Source organism: Pelmatolapia mariae, linkage group LG10_11 (genome assembly GCF_036321145.2).
Source record: "Pelmatolapia mariae isolate MD_Pm_ZW linkage group LG10_11, Pm_UMD_F_2, whole genome shotgun sequence".
Taxonomy (NCBI): domain Eukaryota; kingdom Metazoa; phylum Chordata; class Actinopteri; order Cichliformes; family Cichlidae; genus Pelmatolapia; species Pelmatolapia mariae.
In genome coordinates, this window is record NC_086236.1 from 47,054,757 (window position 1) to 47,069,994 (window position 15,238).

General features: G+C 38.9%; 1 protein-coding gene across 4 annotated transcripts in view; it reads left to right on the forward strand.

Moving 5' to 3' along the window:
• grb10b (growth factor receptor-bound protein 10b) overlaps nt 1–11,798 on the forward strand; it is a 63,490-nt gene extending 51,692 nt beyond the window's left edge. For 3 of the 4 annotated variants that reach the window (XM_063486160.1, XM_063486158.1, XM_063486161.1), the window contains 11 exons: nt 3,665–3,780; nt 4,025–4,099; nt 6,450–6,587; nt 6,760–6,870; nt 7,187–7,285; nt 7,424–7,501; nt 7,636–7,752; nt 8,160–8,226; nt 8,343–8,430; nt 8,570–8,663; nt 9,529–11,798. In XM_063486160.1, coding sequence (XP_063342230.1) covers nt 3,665–3,780; nt 4,025–4,099; nt 6,450–6,587; nt 6,760–6,870; nt 7,187–7,285; nt 7,424–7,501; nt 7,636–7,752; nt 8,160–8,226; nt 8,343–8,430; nt 8,570–8,663; nt 9,529–9,675 — 1,130 coding nt within the window. In that variant the 3' untranslated portion in view covers nt 9,676–11,798. The remainder of the gene's footprint in view (nt 1–3,664; nt 3,781–4,024; nt 4,100–6,449; nt 6,588–6,759; nt 6,871–7,186; nt 7,286–7,423; nt 7,502–7,635; nt 7,753–8,159; nt 8,227–8,342; nt 8,431–8,569; nt 8,664–9,528) is intronic. The other variant, XM_063486159.1, reaches the window with a different exon arrangement.
• The last annotated feature ends 3,440 nt before the right edge of the window (nt 11,799–15,238 follow it).

Here is a 15,238-nt window from a genome sequence, read left to right on the forward strand (position 1 = left end):
GGCGTGTATTCAAGCATGAGTGCATGCTAGAAGGCATATGCATGCACGAAGCCAAAAATTCCATTGATCTTATCCAGTATCACACAGTGGCTGTGTGGAAAGTTGTAGTAGCCGATAGGAGGGTTATTTTAGTACTGACAGGTTAATTATTTTCACATTTGATGGAGAAGAGACAAAAGATTATTCGGGGAAGAAATATCTAAAAGAAGGCTCAAAACCGAGCAGTTAACTGAGAGCAAAAAACAGTCTAATCTCCATGTGTGCATGATTACATTAAAATCAATATCTTGAGGCTCTTTTAGTATGCTTTTGATTGTTGTTTAATTTTTGAGAAAGTAGTTCCAGTGCAGAGTAATTATATTGGACGTCCTGATATTTTTAACTCTGGCAGACTGAATTAAGATCAAATAAAAAAAACAAAACAAAACAATCATAATGGGAATGGACAAAGAATCCAGGACACTTCCACCCCTCATTATGAGCCCTGATCTACTTGTTGGGAAATATTTTGACCTAAAATGTGATGTCAGTTGATACTGTTTGAGAGAAGGTAGTGGTTGGTGGTTATGTGTTAGCAGATGGAGTTGTTTAAAGCTTTTGTTACTGGACCTGCTATTGTAACTGATGGGGATGTAACGGAGTTAAGCACACATGATTTTGCTGCTCATTAGTAGGGACATGTGTAATGTGTTATACTATATGTTCTTCTTGGATTTTGAGGTAAACACTGCTTAAGGTATTTAAAAAGGTGGAAAGAAGGTAACGCAGTGTGGCCAACTTGGCTTAACATTTACCCCGATTTGCTAAAAAGTATAAGAATGTGACATTTAGTTTCGAATACTACCAAACTACTAATGTAGCATTATAAAGACACAGCTCTATTTTAACTTGGTGCTGCATTAAGAAGGCCGCAGAGGTTTACATTTATGTCCGGGTGATTTTTGTGCTAGACTCAGCAGTATAAGAGGGGCTTTGGAAGGTTGTGGCCAGCTGACTGTTTAAGAAAAAAGGAAAGAAAAAAAAAAACCCTCTACCTCCCCCTGAGGAGGGGGCAATTATAAAGCACTTATGAGAGACAAGTTGAGCCTGTGCTCTCTGCCCATGTCTGCACAGTTGAACAGATGTGGGAGAGAGGGGGGTGTAATTTTATATAGAGCTGCATGTCTGGTAGTGAAGTGCACAGTAGACAGAAACACGATTTAACACACACAAAAAAGACACTTAATTTATGAACCAGTAACTTGTGTCAGTATATTTGTGTAGTTTTATTTTTTTTATTTTTTTTTTTGTGCTAGCTGTTAAAGTTGTCAGGTGAGGAAACTTGGAATAATACAATCTATTCTCTGCGAGTAAAGGTCCCAAAGCTCTAACCTTACATTTCACCATCCATCATGATCTGCTTACATTTCTCATCACTCCTGCCAGCACCTTGCTGCCAAATACAGTTAAGCTGGCTTATTGTGAGTGACATCATTTTTGGCTGGGAGCCCTTGATTCTGTTCTGGCACACCTGTACTGCAACGCTATTCTTTTCAGGTCTGGAATTGCTACTTATCATCTCCAGTGTTTAGACGTTTCAGTAAGTGAGACGTCAGCGTGCTGTTTGTTAAAACTGAAATGTTATACTTGCTTCACTCCATTTGTATGTGTGTTCTTAAAAAAAATCAAAGTAAGCTCAGTGTATGCATCACAACACATTTGCTGACACATTTCCATATATGTGGCTCTCATCAGTATTTTTGAGTAGCTAACAGATGTGCTTAATTGCTTGTCACAGGCCATAATTACATTTGTTTACTTTATTCTCCCTCAAGTATTGATTTTGGGGTTTTTTTAATAGCCATGTGGCCATAAAAACCAAAATTGCATTTGTGATAAATGCAGTTAAGTATTTGATGGAACGTTTTAATATCCAAAACTCTGTTTGGTAGCTGTTTGCTGATATTTAATTGCATGAGAGGTGCCGGCCACTGTAATATGTGCATTAAATATTTCCTTCATATAGTGAAATTGAATTGTAGCAGTATGTGAGACTCCTGCCTCCATTTGCGTGCGCACCCCCGCTTTATGTCAGGTCTGCACACACGGCATGTGATCCCTAATGTGTGCACATGCAGTTGGACGGTAGACGAGAATAGAGGTTTCCGAGAGTCTAGAACAATACGGTGCCTATTCCTGCTGCCCACTCTTGGTATGCTGCTGAATGGCCCTTTGAGATAAGTAACACTGACCTCTGCTAGTGGGTTTGCAAAGGTTAACAACTATCAGGCGGGGAGGTGGGGCTGCCAGGGTGAGTCACGGTCACGAACATGAGTGACTCATCAGACAGGCAACAGGATTAAACGGAAAGAGAAAGATGAGTCGTGACAGAGTGGAGATTGTGACCGCGGGGGTAAAGAGGAGGGGGCTCACGAAATGAGATAATAATGTGAGATAAGTTTACTGTGAAATTTCTCTTGAGTATTCCTTTTTTTACATGAAAGAGTTGTCTGATCTGGTGTCTAATGGTCCTCAAAAAGTTTGGTAAGTCCCACTATTTAATTAGATGCGCTTGAAAAGGCAGGATGTCTTTAATAAAAGACATGACAGGACTCGAAGGCTGTAACCGTGTGACTCATGTTCCGGTCCAACGTGTCGCAATCAGAAAATCTAAATCAGCAGGACCTCTGACTCCAACCACATTCCTTCAAGGACACTTTTAGTTGACTCACAGATTTAACTATTTATTTAGTAGCACTGAGAGGCACTGGTTTCATCTGGATTAATGAGCACAAACCAATAAAGCATATCTGTAGTTTAGTGATCTATATGGATATATACTACATAGGGAATATATAAACATACATATGCCAGGAATCACTACAGTTTGATGCTGTGAGAAATCATATTGTGATTCCATTCTAATCTGAGATTCTATTCGGTGCTTAATTGAACTGTCAGATGTACAAATGCTTACATTTGTGGGATTTGCATAAAGTATTTGTATATCCCATATAGATGTTGGCACTCAGTGCCCTAAGCAATGTTTATGCAAAGTTTAATCAAGATTGGTCTGCTCGTCAGCGACAGAGATGGGGAATATACGGACATATGTACATTTATTATAATGACATCCTGTCCTTTTTTTATCTTGGGAAAAGATGATATGACATCATACTGCTTCCGTTTTGTTTTTGTTTGTTTTTTTTAATTTAGACCAAATGACTGCGATTGACTCCTTTCTGGCTCTGCTGTGTAGTAGTAGTAAACACGGTTACTTCTAATTGTAAAAGATTCCTGGTTTGAGCGCGGAAGGAGACACAAACTCACAAGCTAGCTAGTGTACTCCTCATGCCGGTGCCAAGCCTGTACAAATGGGAGGGTTTCATTAGGAAGGGCATCCGGCGTAAAATCTGTGCCAAATTAAACATCCACTGTGGCAATCTCCTGGGAAATAAGGGAGCAGCCGAAAGTACCCCACTGAGTTTTGTTTTTGGTTTTTTTTTTTTCCCTCCCCCCCTTTAAGTTTCATTTCTGGTTTACAAGAAATGTTGATGACTAATATTTCTCTTGTTTAATTATTTAAGTTTGGTGGGAGGGTGTGTGTGTGTTTGTGAGAAGTTGAAGATGTTTTTGGCCAAGCTTGTGAAATTAGCTTGACTTTTCTCTTGCCGTCTCCTCTCAGAGCGCTGTCTAGAAGACCATGAGCTGGTGGTTCAGGTCCAGGCCTCCATGAACAGCGACGGTAGATTCCTCTTCAGGAAGAACTATGCCAAATATGAATTCTTCAGAAACCCCCTGGTAATTATTTTTCCTGAGACACTTCTTTACTTGCCACGTCACTCGTGACGGCATCTTGTTGAAATACAGAGGCTGTAAAAACAACAAACATGGGCCAACTTAACCTTGCAGATTATTTCATAATTACAGCAGACTGCAATAATGAAAATAGTCACCTGTGCTTCTGTCACAAAATCTGACCCTATAATTATCGTCACAGTATCTGTAATTCTGCCTCTCTCTCCACACCTCCTTCTTTGAACAGACGTTTTTCCCAGAGCACATGGTCGCGTGGTGCCAGGAAACTAATCATGCAATTCTACCATCTCAGCTCCTTCAGGTACATACAGCTCACACACGCATGTCTTTCAGTCTCGCTGCTCTTCTCAACACGCAAACAGTTTCGTTTTCAGAGTCAGCACCTGCTACATACATACTGTACAATCAAGCTGGCATACCTCACCTCTGACCCTTAGACAGTGTGTCTCGTCAGAGCCTGCAGTAATAACTAGTGTTGATCCCCTGTTGACACGACTGTCTCGGCGCACACACCACAGGCCCGGCTCTTGTGATGGATGGAATTAAGCCATCAGAAATAGAACGCAGAGTTTCGGATCTACCCTTGTGCTGTTGGGATTTTTTTTTTTTTTTTTTTTTTTTTTTTTTTTTTTTTTTTTTTTTTTTTTATTGATCAAAATACGAGCAAAACACAGCTGAATTAAATTTTTTAACGGTGTCTTTTAAAATTTACAGACAGCAGAATGAATGATGGGGCAAAAAATAAAATATCTTCTAAAACATTTACCCCCTTTTTAATGTTGTGGGAGGTTTGGGGTGGGGGCAGGTTGTAGACTGGAGGATTATGATGGTAATTCGGTGAGCCGCTTTTGTGAAGGAGGCTGGTCGGATTTCTAATATATTAAGATGCTTTTTTTTGTCAAAGCTGTAGTAGCAACCAAAATGAAAAAACTTGATAGGTTTACTGAAGTTTTTTAGTGGATTTTCTCTAATGTAGTTACAAATATGTGCAGTCATTTTAATTTGCAATGGGTGTGTCCAGTGACTTGAATTGGCTTCTGCTTGTGCCTGTCAGTATCATCATATTCAGAGCTTCAGATCCAACTCGCAGCTGTAGGTGTTAGGACATTATTTATGTTTTTATCACAGATGTTGTAAATGGCTGGCAGAAAAGCTGGCTGTCGATACATGTTGAATGATCCTTTCTCCAGACTTCTCACCCTTTAGGAAATCTGTAAGGACTTAGGTTGGGCCGAGGCAGGTTTATATTCGTGGGATTTCCTGTGTATAAATCTCCAAATATCTTTATGTTCATACATCCATCTTCTGAGTGTGCTCTCTGCAATAGGATTTAAACAATTCGCGTAGTTCCATAGTGGAAAATTTTCAAATGGTGACCTTTTGGTTAGAATGACTCGGGCCTCGAGCCATGTGTTCTGTTTTGGGGTTCTAGGTAATTACACTCAGTTTGTTTTTATTAGCCAAGTTGGGATCTGCACCTACCTGTTGTATGTTTTCTCAGTACTGTTTCCACATGTGTGTCACATGTGTACTTTTTGGCTTCTCACTAATACTCCCAGTATACTCTTTACAAATATCAAAAAAGAGAAAATGTCTGGTAGATTTTTTTGGATTTTAAATATCTTAATGGGATGGATTAATGGGATTGGCTGGCGTTCTCCTGCATCATGTAATGGAGCTGTCAGAGTTAAAATCACAAGTGGAATCCATCACTTCAAGGTAGCCACTCACAGAAAGCTTTTAAGTCCCCCGGCTGATCATATAGAAGTTATGCGCACTTATCCTCTGCATAGAGGAGTTAATAACTGGATCGGAATGAGGTGAGCTGGAGTTGTCAGGAATTTCCAGAGCCGGAATTCTTCCAAACACAAGATCTTTGCACTCAATTAGAGTCCTGTGTAAACCAAGGCACTCTCTAACCCTGAGCTCCTCCAGGTGTTTGCAATATTTGGCATTATGCAAGATGCATGGGAGTAAGTTACTGAAGCGAACGGCCTCCAAGGGACAGCTCTTTGTATTAACGTTCCGTGTGAATGTGCAGATTTTGGATAATGTTCATGCACGAAGCCTAATGTCAAATTGTTTCCAAAACACTGGGGAAACACATGCTTTAAATATTCAAAAGTACTGTGGAACAGTTTGCCTTTTACCCGCAAGCCACAGATTCCAGATCAGCTTTCAGTAACTTGACTTGCAGTTCACGGTGAAATGCTTTCCCTAAAACATGGAAACCACAAACACCCAATTCTTCAAACACCTATAAGACAAGTTAGGCTTCCCTGTAGAAATGCACGATTTTCATTTTAAAGCCACAAAACACAACAGGACACAGTTTTAATGGAGTTTTTCTTTTGAGTTTAACAAACATATCTTTTCCAAGCAGTATTAGTAAATTATGCATATACTGTTCTCTTATTTTTTGTAATTAAATGTACAAATGTCACTATCAGGATTGTGACAGCCTTTGAGTTTTCACACGTTGTCACAATGAGCCTCCTGTCTTTGATGCCCCTACAGATGGTGCCAGCTTTCTGCCTGTGGTAGTGACAGGGGGTTCAAAGGCTTCAGGTGTAATCTGGCTCCTTTTTACAAAAGAAATGACAGAGTGAATAAATTGTTAATTATTTGCATTTTCCCACTCCCTGTTTTAGAACTTCCTAGCCACCAACAGCTGTCCAGAAATCCAGGGGCATCTGTACATGAAGGAGGTGGGAAGGAAATCATGGAAGAAGGTTTACATGTTTCTGCGGCGCTCAGGGCTCTACTGTTCTACAAAAGGAACCTCAAAGGTAACGGCGACTCGCTCCATTCATCTCAGACGCAAAATACAGTCCACCTTAAATGTAATCGCCTTGAAAGAAAGTCCGTGTTATTGACGGCCGAGTTGCACACGCCTGTCTGTTCGTGTGCCTCCGGGCTGTCTCCTCTGTGATATTTTGATTTATTAATTTCTGTCTCCAGGAGCCCAGACATCTACAGTTACTAGCAGACCTCGAGGACAGCAACATCTTCACTGTCATCACAGGCAAGAAGCAGCACGGCGCACCCACAGACTACGGGTTCTGCATCAAGGTGAGACGCAAGTGAGATGAAACAGATTTTATCTAATTATGAAATAGTGGAATGATGAAATATTACGAGCTGAGTATGATTCATATCCTGTGCCGTTTCTTGTCTCAGTAGAACTGGTTTATCAGCACAGTAACTGTTTTTTTTTCTCCCTGTGATTTATGAGTTATAAACTCAGATGAACTGTCTTTGGTTTTGTTGTTCATATCATCTTTCTCTCTCCAATTAATAATAATGGTGATAGAAGTGGTGTCAGGAATAAGAGTTTGATGCCGTGAGCGTCGTCTCTGTTCTGATTGTGTAAATTGTTCATTGGCAGCCTAATAAAAGCAGAGGGGATATGAAGGAGCTGAGAATGCTGTGTGCAGAGGACGAACAGAGCAGAAGCTGTTGGATGACTGCTTTTCGAATCTTTAAGGTAATTCTGCACTGCCTACATCACAGTACAGCCAACATGACTTCTAGCATACTGTTTGTACCATCAAACCTTTTAATTGTTTGTAGTACAAGTAATTTGATGGCCTTTATTCACTACTCTGTTCCTTTTCCTTTGCAGTATGGGATTGTATTGTACCAGAATTACAAGATTCCTCAACAAAGGAAAACTTTACTTTCACACTTTTCAGCTCCTGTGGTAAGTTTACTGGAGTGATTGTGCATGTAAGGATATAGCTGACTTAGTTTAGGTAAATGATCTGCCTTCCTATGTAGTCTGTCTGCACCCTAACACTTGTATTTTGACTGTCATGCGTCTTTGTCTCCCTCTAGAGGAGCGTATCAGAGAACTCCCTCGTGGCAATGGATTTCTCAGGGAGGATAGGCAGAGTGATTGACAACCCGGTCGAAGCTCAGAGTGCTGCCATGGAGGAGGGGCACGCGTGGCGGGTGAGAGATGCTCGACTTTTTGTTACCTGTTAGTTTTTTTTAGGATCTTTGCAGCTCTGTTTATGTTTGCTCCGATAATTATAGAGAGCTAGTTGGAAAAGATGAATTTATTTAATTTATAAATGTACAAGGTGACTTTTAAGTACTTGATTTAGGCTGTCTGAAATTCCATTTTCTGTCCAATTGTAAAGGAGACAATGATCAGGTTCCACAGTCTTAAAATTAGACAATGCATTCACCACATTTGATCTGATCTTTCCTTAGCCTGTTTAATGTTTTAGAGATTGTTTTTCACTTAAAGTTATCAGAATTATGTTAAGAACCTACAAATTGCTGCCGTTAACTGTTGCACAAACAGACCATGAACTAAACCACATTGTTTTGTCTCTATGTGGCATCTTTCTCAGAAGAGGACTCAACGAATGAACATACTGGGGTCCCACAGTCCATTACACCACTCCTCACTAAGCTCAGGTAAATGCAAAACAGGAAAAAAAAACTTGCAACTGATCCCTAACTTTGCATATTCTTTCTGTGTATATAACGTTATTTTATAAAAATGTACTTAAAAAAAATGTTATTCTCTGCAGTCATCCACATAGCTCAGCTCTGGTTCCATGGCAGGATAACCAGAGAAGAGTCCCATCGCATTATCCACCAGCAGGGACAAGTAGATGGGTAAGTACGCTGGCAAAGCTTTTTTCTTTATATATTTTTACATTTATTTATTTATATATCTGTGTGTCTATATACATATAGAATCTGTAACACTAAGTGAAGGCTTTTACAACATTTCGTCTCCTTTTTTGTTGCACAGGTTGTTTCTGCTGAGAGTCAGTCAGAGTAATCCCAAGGCGTTTGTGCTCACATTGTGCCATCACCAGAAAATCAAGCATTTCCAGATCCTACCGGTAAGACTCTCGCTTACTTGTTACATGTCTCGTGCATGTTTGTATATTGTTGCACCTGATGGCTTTACTTTACTGCATTTAAGTGCTTGCCAAATCTATTAGACCCCCATTAAAGTAAGTAAACACAAGTGTTTTAGAACTCTGTCAAAAATTAATCAAGTATAATTCCTGTTCAGGAATGCAAGTAATTAACTCATTTTTCCCCTTAAGATGCCAAATTAAATGTGCTTTACTATTGTTTTCAACTTTTTTTTAAAATACAACTTTAAATTTGGAAATTCATCGATAACAATTGATCGATAATTTTGATTAAAGAGGTTGCCCATACTGCTACTGTGTAGATTAACCATTACAAATTTCCCACGTGTGGCACTAATAAAGGTTATCTTATTTTATTTTATTTATTACAGAAACAAAAATATTATTTTGATAATTACAAGCAGTTGCTGTTGTTTAGGGCAGCTGTTGCATAAAACTTACATTGGGTGTTGGTCTAATACATTTGTTAAATACTGCATCTTCCAATGGTAGCTTAATCTTTTAACCGTGTAATGCCAAGTGTACCATATTTATGAGTTTTTGTGATCTCTAAACCACCAGTGTTTTTTGTTTATGTAGATAGATAGATATAGTGCTGTCAGCGTTAATCTCGTTAAAATGACGTTAACGCCATGCCGCAATTTCAGTAATCACTCCACTTGATGATCCAGACTTTTCAGGGTTAAAGCATTATTTGATAAGCTATGTTAAAAAATGCACCGATCAGACATCTCAAATTATTTAGTTGATCCATAAGAGGAAAGTTTGATGTTGTCTTTTTCACCTCTTCCCTCCCTCTGCCGTTCGCTCTCGCCTGTGCCGCCAGTGTGAAGAGGATGGCCAAGGCTTCTTCAGCCTTGATGACGGCGCCACCAAGTTCACCGACCTGATTCAGCTGGTGGAGTTCTACCAGCTCAACAGAGGAGTGCTGCCTTGCAAACTCAAACACCCGTGCACCGTCGTGGCCTTATGACACCTTCGGATCACATGACCCCGCCCCCCAACACTTGACCTGACTCTGCCTAAAATGAAAAGAATCTCCCCGTTGATCGTTTCTTTTTGTTTTTATCTTTGTAAGAAGCTGGTGAATTGACTGACGTTGTTGTTGTTGTTACACTTGTTTTTATATTGTTGTGAGTTCGCTGGAGACTGCTGATATTTTTTTTTGGGGGGGGGGGGGGGGGGGGATTTCGTTTCATCTGCATGGAGGTTCGAGGAGTCTGATGCACAACTTGACTCCAGAGGCTCGCAGTTTTAAGAGAAGATGAAAGAAATGAACACTGCCATTTGTGTCGATGCTGTTGCAGAATCTTCCACATTAATCCTACCAATAGTCACCAGAAAAGCGTGGACCCTCGAGGTTTTACCACGCAGCTCAAATTTGGGCACCGTTCCCCTTCAACTGGACAATCAGCAGGAGAATTGAAGCTTTCATGCGGACCACTCTGCTCTTTAAGGACAAACGAGTCTCGCTCATTTTTATCACACGTCCTCAGAATGAATTAAGAGTTTGTCTCTTAGTTTTGTACTCGTTGAAGTGGGCATGGCATTGGATAGCGCATGATCTCTCAAGTGGCACATTACTTAACTGTGAGGTGGTGCCATCGCCCTCTAGTGTCATAAGAATGCATGGACATTTTGAGGCACCAGGGTTTCTATTTTTTAATCCCATTGAATTTTGCAAAAATTAAAAGTTATTGAAACAAAGCTTTTGGTATAAGTACAAAATCTTTTCCCACACACTCAGCTTCAGTTATTATCATTACTAAAGACAAAATACACCTTTTTGCATCCTGGATTTTAACAGCTCTTGATTTTCACATAAGCTTTTTATCTATCCTACCTGCAATTCAGTTTTCCAAGATATTCTTAAAGCAACTTCCACAAAAACAAAACAAGTATAACTAGAAGAGTAAGTTTTGGTCAAATTAAATTTAGGCCCAGTTGAAAATTTTTTTTTACTACTGCAGCTGTATGCAGGACGGTATCAGTTCTTCATTTCTCTTTGCCACAGCACAGGGAAGGAAAACCACTAGCATTTCCTCTAGAGGTTTTATGCAGTAACTACCAACACATCAAAGGAAATGTGGTCCGTTTTTAAAAAAATAAAAAATTCCCCCCAGAGATGCAGACGATCCTGTGGGGAGCCTCCATCCCACAGTGACACTCCTTTGCTCCATAAATGACCTCATAGCTGCTGTAAAACAAACATGTGGCAATGAAAACAGTTTGGCGTGCTCTGACATTAATGGCAGACTCTGTGCATTACTTCTCACATAATGTTGCCTTTTTTTTTTTTCTTTCTACCTGGAACTACTTGTACCAAAACACACAGTCACACATACATTTACAGCCCACCTTTTTACAATCAGGAAAGACCTTTCACAAAAGTACACCATCAGAACATTCAACAGTGATACCTGTATCACCGCCTTCTCGTTTTTCCTATCCCGGCCTTGTTACTCTTTCTTCAGCCTGCTCTTCGATAAAGTGAACATACTCAGTAAGCAGAGAGGGAAAACTGGAAATATTACTAAATATGTAATGTGTGTTTGAGTGACAACAATAGGAGCATCAGACTGAGAACAGCAGGTGTACAGCTCATACAGTTGGTCTGGAAGCAGTTGTGACTACCTTTTGTCCCATACAACACAATTTGAATAATAAAAATAAATACATTTTTTGGCTGAAAACTTGTCCACGATGGAGCTCCTAGAATCACCTGTTTCAGTTTGGTGTCTCCATATAGATCAGCTTTCTGTTTGGATAGACGGGAACACGGTTTTACTCGTACACTCCCGCTATAGATGACACACAACGGGCATCTCAAAGATATACTGGACATAAATGTTGGAGGCTCTCGCTTTCCTCCACTTAAGTAGGTTCAGAATCAACAATCTCTGCAGAGTGTTTATATTTTTTTTTCCTGCCATTTTTACATCAACAGCCATCTATTATTTGCCAGCAGGTTGTCTTAAGGTATTGTAGAAGTGAGATGCAGAATAGCAGCGCTATGTTGACACTCTGTGTGTTCACCGTTATTTATGCAAGATGCAATGGCTTTTTTTTTTTGTTTTGTTTTTATTGTTGCAGCAAAATGTTTATTTATTTACCTGGATGTGACTGATTACTTGAAATTTTTAGATATCTTTTTCTCAGCGCTGTTCAGTACCTTTTTTTTTTTGTCATTACTTTAAATTCATTGTTCAGGGTGATTAATAGAATTGTAATGACATGACCTATATTGACTTTTCTTTTACTCTTTTTTTTTTTTTTTTTTTTTTTTTTTTTTTTAAGTTTTGATTATTCAGCAATGATTTGTTATCATCAGTCTTGTTATGAAGTCATGTTTAAAGCACACTGGCCTTCCTTTGTAACTAGTGTTAACATTGTCGTTCCAAATGATGGCACGCTGGAAAAATGAAAGAATGAAAGGCATCTGGGTTTCCCAAAGCATTGATCACTTTGAATTTTTTTTTTTTTTTGGTTTTCTTTGACAGTTCTGATATTTATTGCAGATATCAAAATTTTCCAGAACACAAAACCTCTAAAGTTGGCTTTCTCGTGGTGTCCTTAAATAGAGAACCATAGACATGAACTACAGTAATAAATCCATAAATGTTTTGGGAAACTGGGTCAAGTAGAGGACAACATTGTCATTCTTCACCTTGCCGTTAAAAAGGAGTTTTAGAAATTAAAGTAAAAATTTTAGATTGCATTATTGTAACATTGTTTATTATATCCAATCTTTTTAAGAATGAAAAAAGGAAGATGCTGTTTTTAATCATTGTATGAATGCGGGAGGAGTCTGTCACTGATGTTTTACGTGCAGAGATTTGGACGAATATGGATTATCACACAAAGTGTTTCACAGTTGCTGGAAGTCATCCTAAGCTGCTGAGTCCTTACCGTTAGTTTATTGTAATATGAAAATGTTAAGTACCCCCCAATGAGGCTTTGTTTTGATGTAGCAGATGTTACCATGTGAGGGAGAGTACAGGGAGCTTTGTAAGTGTGGGTTTATATCTTGCAAAAAAACGGTCAGGGTTGTACTAACACTAAATGCAAAACTCAGTTTAAATTGGTGAACACGTGGAAAGTGGAGTAAGGATATTTGGTTATCAATGTTTTTGCCTAACTGAACTGAATGTACCTGGGTTGCTCAGGGCGCACTTGAAGCATGTTAAAATTACTGATCTGTCAGAAGACTTTGAGTACAGGATGATGACAAACTTGGATATTGGATATTGTAATTTAATTAAGCTGAGACTTTTTTCCATTGCATGCACCAGCCATTTGCTAGTTGTGATTACTTAAAGTATATATGGAGAAAATCAAACAGAACAAGCAATTTTTAAAGAACACTGTGTTTTTGGTTTTCCCATTATTTGTTTATGCCATTTTTTCTGTTTGTTGTTAAAGGCCTGAAATACTGGTTTCCTGAGCTGATTCAAAGTTCCAGTTATAGGAATTTGGACCCGACCCCCCCCCCCCCCCCCCGCGCCGCCAAATACACACTCAAATTAGACAAGCGTATATCACTCATGTTGGAGCATGTTGTTAGCTTTGGCAGTCAGGTAACTTGTACCCACAGATCGTGCCTCTGATACACCCCACCCCCATTCCTGTGCACCAACTAGGTCTAAGATGTGGACCAATGGCAAAGCTACTGTCCATAAACACTTGATGACTACATATAAAACGCACGCTCGCTCACTCACTCACTCTCTCACTCTGAATCTGGTATAAGCTGTTAGGAATGAATGCTTTTCTCTTCAGCAGCAGTTTTGGTGTGCTTCTGGAGCTCAAAGACATTTGGCCCTTATTCTGCAAAGGTGGTGTGATCTGTTCTGACTCTTGTGCATTTTCATAACATTGTCATAATGCAAGATAATGTGGCTGTACAAATGAGTAAAAGTAAAAATATATCTATAAAAATATAAACTATTATGTATTTCAGGGAATGCAAAAAAAGAAAACAGTAACTTATCTCTTTTTGTAAGAGAGAGCTTCTGTATTCATAATGTGCTTTGCTTCAATCTGTAAATAGTTTAATGGCTGATAAATCTTAATTGTAACCTTTTCAGGTATTTTTGTACAAATAAGGGACGGATATATTCTGTTTATTGTAATTAGAATAAAACATTAATACATTGATATAAAAAAGACAGTGTTTGTCTTTATGCAGAGAAGCTTCCTTTTCATACGTCTTATTAAAAGTAACATGTGAAGGTTTCTGTGAGGGACTAACACAGTGCATTAAATTGAATGTGAAAAACAAATTATAAAATTATTCCAGCTGCTACTTTGGGTAAAACAGATAATTGAGACAAGTGCTGTATACACTAAATGGACACATCTACTAATAACTCATTTTGGGTGTTTCATTCAGTCTTTTTGCATAAAATAGAACGACCCATTCTTGGGGGCTTTAAGTATTCCCTCATTTCGGGTGTGGTCCTGTAGTAGGATGCTTCTGTTATAACAAATGTGTGAAATTTCTTCCAGGGCAAAAATTCACACAGACACATGCCAAAATCTTATAGAAAGCCTTCCTGGAAACTTTAAAAATGTGATGTCATAAAACCTCGTGTAGGTGGCTTTCACCCATGAAGTGTAATACTTGGTTATTCCAGAAGATGGTGCAGTGCTACAACCAGCTCAAGAGCTAGCAAATAAAGTGTCTCTGGAAGTATTTGATAGACTTAAGATTTAGTACATTAAAATCTCAGAATAAATCTTTGTGATATGTGGTTAGTGGTGCTAAGAAAAGTTGATAGTTGCGGGGCTGTCATTAAAAGCATCGTGAAATTGCCCTTTGATACCATCTGTCACGCCCTTTGGATTGTGAGTCATGTGTTGAGGCTCAGTTTTGTTGTGGGCAAAGAAAAAGTTTAAAGATTAACATGTCTGCAGCTTTGCAGCCTGCAACCAAAGAAACTTTTGTAATATCCCGACACAAGGTGAGTTGCCTATACTTTTGCTTAAAACTTTTTTGTGCACACTTTGGCTGGAGAGAGTTTACTATTTGTGAAACTCTGAAAGAAATGCATTACTTTATGAACCAGTAATTGTTTTTCCATCTACCTTCTTAATCTTACAGCTCTAAATAGACTTTAATATAGGAGGTGCTTTGTCTGCGCATTGAGTGTTTCTGTGTATATAGTTTGCTGAGACTGCCTTTAGATTGATTGCTAACCTAATACCTAATATAAAAGTAAATAACATTCATTTAGACTGTGCGTTAACAAATATTGAAGAGGGAAAAAAAATCGGTGTACTGACAAATGATGAATAAATAATGTAAAATAAGCATCTTTTCTGTTACCTTACACGGTTGGATGACACCATCTGTCAAACTGTCTCTTTCACTGTCACAGGAAATGTAATCTTTTTCACTCACACACAGACACTCTGTTAAGTTCTTATAAGTTCAGGCCAGTGAAAGTGCATGAGCCATCTAATTCCTGCTGGGAAAGTCAAACATGCAGTGAACCTCCAACCTCAATGCTCAGAAAAAAAGTGACAAAAGGGGA